Below are 6,000 nucleotides of genomic sequence, written 5' to 3'. Positions count from 1 at the left end.
CTTTCCTTCCAGGACAGAAAGAGAGAAAATAAGGTTTCAAACTCACTACAGCATAAGCTTCATTTTGTCCCCTCTCCCTTTTGTCAACTAAACATACATCTTCTACATTTAGAGTTATCTGTGCTGTGACACTAGTGACACTAGGTGAATTTTGAAAGCTTTGTCTAGAATTCCTTATATTCTGCACAGAGAGGAAAAAAATAATTCTTAAATCCAAGGTAGCTGATGCTTTGTGACTTTGTGGTTTTTTTTTCTCTGAAAGCATTTAAAGTGCAGGCAAAATGGGGTTATTTGTGCTTATTTGGAGCTCCACCAAGTCAGGGAAGGGATGATAAGGTATGAAAGTTAGTTCTTGTGGAACTGAATACAAGTTTAACCTTATGCTCCTTCTGTTTCTGTTATCTAAATAACTGAACTCTTTCTTCTGGTGTCTAGGTATTTTTAGGGTACAGGTTGGTCTATCCATCTGGTTGAAGCAAATCAAGGAAGTAATGAAAACACTTGCTTTTTGGAGAAGTAAGTAATGAAAAAAACTTTATTCAGGTAACTATGAGATTTCATATATTTATATTAATTGAGTTGGTATCCCTGTGTCTTGGGTCTGGCTGAGAGGGAGCTAATTTTCACCATAGCAGCTGTTCTAGTGCTGTGCTTTGTAGTAGTAGCTAGAAAGGCATTGATAACACACCAGTGTTTTGGCTACTGCTCAGCAGTGCTTGCACAGCATCAAGGCTGTTCCTTCCTTTCCCCCCACCCCGGGCTTACCAACAGACTAGGGGTGGGCAAAATCTTGGGAGGGGACACATCCAGGACAGTTGACTCAAGCTGCCCAAAGGGATATTCCATACCATATGACATCTGCTCAGCAATAAAAGCTAAGAGAAAGGAGGAGGAGGGAGGGCATTTGTTATTACAATGTTTGTCTTCTGAAGCAACCACTACATGTACTGAAACTTTTTTTTTTTTGTGAATATATGAGTTTATTTACGGGGCTAAGAAGATTGATGGAATTAAGCCATTCTTGTTTTGCAGTAACTTGTTTAGTGTGCATCACTAACAAATACTCTTAAAATAAGAACAAAATTTGCTTTTCTTCTGTCAAATAAATGGAAAAGCATGCTTGGGGAAAAATGTAATGAATTTGCTAATAAATTTGCAAAATAAGTGTTTTTCCCCAGAGAATCTCAGTAACTGGTTGTTTTATACATCAGAGGCAAGATGTATAATTCAAACTCTGTGTCATGCAGACTTGCACCTCTGTCATGTAGCTCAAGAAGAAACCCATCATGTTTTACTCTAGGTAATATTTGTACAGGTAGCAATCTATAATTGAAACATTTCATTGTGTACATCTGTAAAGGAGTTTTCAGAATCCTTTTATAAGGTTACTTCTACAATTATGGACATAGCGATAGTGAACATTCATCGATAAGTGGCTTCTGAATACGTTCTAAAGTGAGTTTGATACCAGAATATTCAAGCTGATAGTCTTAGGGTTCAGTGCTGCAAAATGCAGAGTTCCTTCACCTCCTACTGACTTCAAGAATGTGCTCTGCACTGCAGAGAAATACATAGCATTATGAAATGCTGTGAAATAGCAAACCCCCATAAATGATAGTACTTTCTGCATAACATGAGTTGTTGCAGCACAGAAAGAAAGTAGCACAAGATTTTCTTCATTTAAGATGTGTAGTGTTTCAATTATGCCTTGGAAGACATAGCCTTTCAAAAGATTGTGATGGGCATGCTTTGTCCACTTGCTCAGGCCAGAAGCCCTTTAACTGCTTGAAAACAATAGATGGCCATAAATGAGCAACACTTTCTGGAGCTGAATGCGTTTTTATCTGAAAAACATAACAAGCAAATTTCTGTTCGCACATTATCCTAAAATACATATAGTGTAGGGATAGGGAAGAAAATTAGATTCGCTTAGTTTTGAAATGACTGCCAAGAAGTTGAGGAGGTGATTCATGCCCCGTGTGTGTGAATACTCCATTAATTTGGTGCTGGAGAAAGGGTAGTGAACTTTCCAGTCTTATTCAGTCCCTGGCCTTCTTACAGAAACAGGTTACAAGAGTGAATCTGGTGATAGGGGAAAGCTTTATGTGTACCTTGTTTGCAAAGAAAATAGATTGACATCAGCTACACGTGTCACAAAAGCAGCCTCTGTCATATAAAGATTTTTTACTATGGGAATAAATCTGTCTTGTACTGGAGGTATTGTCAAGCCTCATTTCCTCCTACATCCACTGAAAGAAACATCCTGCCCCCTGGCTTTTCATTATAAGAAATGGGCTTCTTCATTGGATTATTAATTTTGGAAGCCTAGTCTTTCTTCTCTTCTTATGCTGTAGAAATACATTACGTTAAAGAATAGTTCATACTGTGGTTTAAGAGACTTGGGTGGCAGCCCTGAGGCAGGAGGTAACATAGTAATGCAGAACTTCATGTGAGAGAACTATGCTCAAAATACACTGTAATCAGATATGGTATAAAGCGCTACCAACTCAGAAGCTACAAAATGCTGCTTGAACTAACAAACAAAAAAGAATGCAGTATGCTTATTACCCGATGTTTGAGTTTAGCTACTAAAATATTCAGGCCAATTAGTGAAATGTAAAGCTTCAACTGGTACAATACCTTACCTGTAGCTGCAAAGTGTATTTGCTTAAAAAGCCAGTTTAATCTTGGTCACATAATACCTGTGACCAGTGTTCATTAGGAAATTGTACCTCAGGAGGAATAAATTTCTTCAAGTCTTTGGTAATTGGACAGAAGAGGGGCAACATATTTTTACAGGTAATGGTATATCAGAGGGACTCAATGACTATAATAGTTACTGCTCTCTATAGACATCTACGTAAATACCCAGGGTTTTAGTAATGAGGATTTCATATTGGGTTCTAAAAAGCACTGTAAAAATGGGGTCTTCTTAAGATTTTGCATAGAAAGCATATTCCTGTATCCATTTTGACCGGCTGTCCTAGTCACAGCTGCCTGTGCTTTTAGTTAGTTTTATGTTAAAACTCTTGTTATTTAAGCACATATTTGAGCACACTCATTTCTACTGTGCTCGCTGTACATGGAAGTCTATGTTTAAACTCCTTTTGGCTTTACTGAGGCCAAGCTCAGCACTGATTTTGTGAAGTTCATGAATACTTTACTAATGGATTTCCTATTAAGTAAAAGCTGTAGTTGTATGTATGCTATCTGATATGTAGTTATCTCACTACTGTATGAAAACAAAATTTGAATTACTAACTCTTTTCCCTCCGCACAAAATTTTATTTCTAACATCTCTCTGTAGTATTATTGTAGGCATCTTGTAGAATTTTTATCTGGCTCTTATAAGAGTACTGAAATGCATACCTATTTAGACATAATTTCACTACATGTACTTTTCAGAATAAGAAATGCCTATCCTGCTTTTGACTTGAAGACAAACACTGGGAAAATCTGGAGTGTCTCAACAAGGTTCCCAGACCATACCCTTGATGAATCAAAAATTCAGAATCAGCATTTGGACAGATTCTTCACCATATCCTCTGCTTCTTACTCAACATGGTAAGTGATTGAGGTGTCTGTATCCTTCCACAATTCAGTTCCATGGAGATGATAGCAAAATACATGTTACCTGGAAAGACACTTGGAGAGCAATCCTTATGTGAGTGTTAAGTGCATACTTTGTCAAACATGTTCAGTATATTTGCTGTAAAATTAAAATTATGTTAAATATCAGACTTTGCTGTGCAGATTCTATTTTCTTTAATCACAACTGGGATCAATTCTGGCAGTCTCAAATGGCCATAATTCAGATATTGTTTCAGAAGAAATTTAAGCTTGTGCCTAATTTAAAGCATAGGGGTAGTCGTCATATAGTCATGGAACTTTTCATAGCCTGTGGACTGTTTCTAAATCCAAGACTTAAGAGTCTTCAGTCATGAAGACTCCTCTGCACCCAAGGTTATATACAGGTTAGGAAAAGTACGTGTCAGTCACAAGATGAAAGGAGAAATTCCAGCTGGGTGGAAAGAGAAGGAGAATAATTAAGAATTGGAACAGTTTGCCCATGGACGTTTTGGAGTCACCATCCTTGGCGGCTTTTTAGGATTTACAGACAAAAACCCTGAGCAAGCTGGTCTGAATTCAATGTTAACCTTCCTTTGGAGAGGAGGCTGGACTAGCTAGACCTACTGCAGTCCTTCCCAACCCAAATTATTCTGTCATTAGTGACTGTGGGAAGCTGCCATTGCCCTTGTGCATCCTGTATGTGGTGAATGGGAGAATCCTTGATTCCAGTTCTAGTAATTTTTAGTTCTTAAGCAACATATGCAAAAAATAAATAAACTAAATTTTCTTCCTACTCTCGTCCTGTACTGTTTCATTAAGTGATAGTTTGGGGTTTTTTTTCATGAATAATTTCTTCAGTTGTCAAGTAATTATTTGGTTGTAGTGGACTGAATATTAGTTTGTTTGACAGGTTGAAATCTGAAACTCCAAATCTCTAAAGAATGTCAGTTAACATATATTTTTTAAAAAAAACAGCTTCATAAATGAGGTAGCCAAGAACTGCAAATTTATTCATACAAGTTTGATTGCTTGATTTGGGACCATCTATGCAGTTATTGGAAAGCCTGGAAAAGTAGTAGGTTGAATCATCTCGAACCACTATTTTGTGGATTCCCTGAAACAAAGGGCTGAGGATCTTGGGACACTTGAACCAGAAAGTAGTATTTCCAGCACTTTTGTCAGCTAGACAAGGAGTCTACACTGAAGTTCCTTGTAATGCAAAAGTCTTAACTACTGGCAAATGTTTTATCATATAGCATCATTTACCATAAAAATTGTTCAAATTTCAGTCTGCTTAACTTTATTTACCAAAATGCTTTAGAAGGCACAGCTAAAACTGAAGAGGATATAAGAAAAAGTCCCTATCCTAAACTTGATTACATACTAAGTAAACAATAAGATATAGTTAAAGTGGGGAGAGGGAATACATTTTTTTGCCCCATTTAATATAAAGAATTGTGTACTCATGCAAAGACATTTGGCAGAGCAAGGAAAGGAAAATGGGTCTACAGAGTACAAATGAATGATAGTAGCAAGTTTCAGATATTTTTCCAGTGAGTGACCTGAAGAAGGTGCATGTTACAATTTTAATTTAAAATTCTGTGCCATTATTTTTCTGGTGTATATAAATTTAGAAAACAGGTACTGCAGTTTACATGTCCAACCAGCTGTAGGGAGTTCCTTAGAACAGTGAGTTGTCAAGGGCTAGATGTGTAAAGCTGGTAAGAAATGTTTAATTGAAGTGGCTTTCTGAGCAAAAGGAAAATGGAAAGAAAATGAAAATTTTCAGAAGGAACTTTTGAATCCATTGACATTTTTTTTTTCCCTAGGAAAAAACAAACCAAAGCAAAACCATGCTAGCTATGGTAATCAGTTCTGTTTCATTTCAGCTTTGGTTTTATCACAGCCCCATCCCTTCAAAATGTCAGCTGTTCTCTGAAGGGTTTTTTCAGTATCACATTCCCTTAAACTTCCCTGCAACACCAATTTTGCATTTCTTGGTTTGTTCTAAAATAACAACATAGCAACTCTGAACCAGATTTGCTGGTATGAATTGGCTGCTGTGGGTGACTGGGAAATTCAGAACACCATTAAACCCGATGAAACTGGTTGGTTAGGCTCAGTTTGAACCAGTTGTCTGAACCTATACCAGTGTAAAGTAGTCAACACACAAGTATGGGTTACGTGTTTAGTTTCTCAGGATTTATATTTAACTGTAGGTAGCTTCCATTTTTATATCAAAAAGTTCAGTTAAAGCTTCGAATAAGAGCTCTTACAGCTGCTAATTTTGAAGCAATAAAGAAATACCATAAATGAAAAACTGAAAGGAAAATCTACTTTGACTTTTCTTTTATCAGCTACAGAAAATGAGATTGCCTGAGAATTGTGGAGGAAGTCCAGACTTTCATTTGCATTGTGAAACCATCTCAG

At 36.9% G+C, this 6,000-nt stretch overlaps 1 protein-coding gene across 1 annotated transcript in view; it reads left to right on the top strand.

Moving 5' to 3' along the window:
• PIK3C2G (phosphatidylinositol-4-phosphate 3-kinase catalytic subunit type 2 gamma) overlaps positions 1-6,000 on the top strand; it is a 216,591-nt gene that overhangs the window by 7,888 nt on the left and 202,703 nt on the right. The window contains 2 exon segments of the mRNA XM_026863441.1: positions 3,406-3,508; positions 3,510-3,564. Of these exon segments, the coding sequence (XP_026719242.1) occupies positions 3,406-3,508; positions 3,510-3,564 (158 nt within the window).

This window comes from Athene cunicularia (genome assembly GCF_003259725.1).
Source record: "Athene cunicularia isolate RWA chromosome 1 unlocalized genomic scaffold, athCun1 chr1_part2, whole genome shotgun sequence".
NCBI classification, from domain to species: Eukaryota; Metazoa; Chordata; class Aves; order Strigiformes; family Strigidae; genus Athene; species Athene cunicularia.
This window is presented reverse-complemented; position numbering and strand designations above follow the sequence as displayed.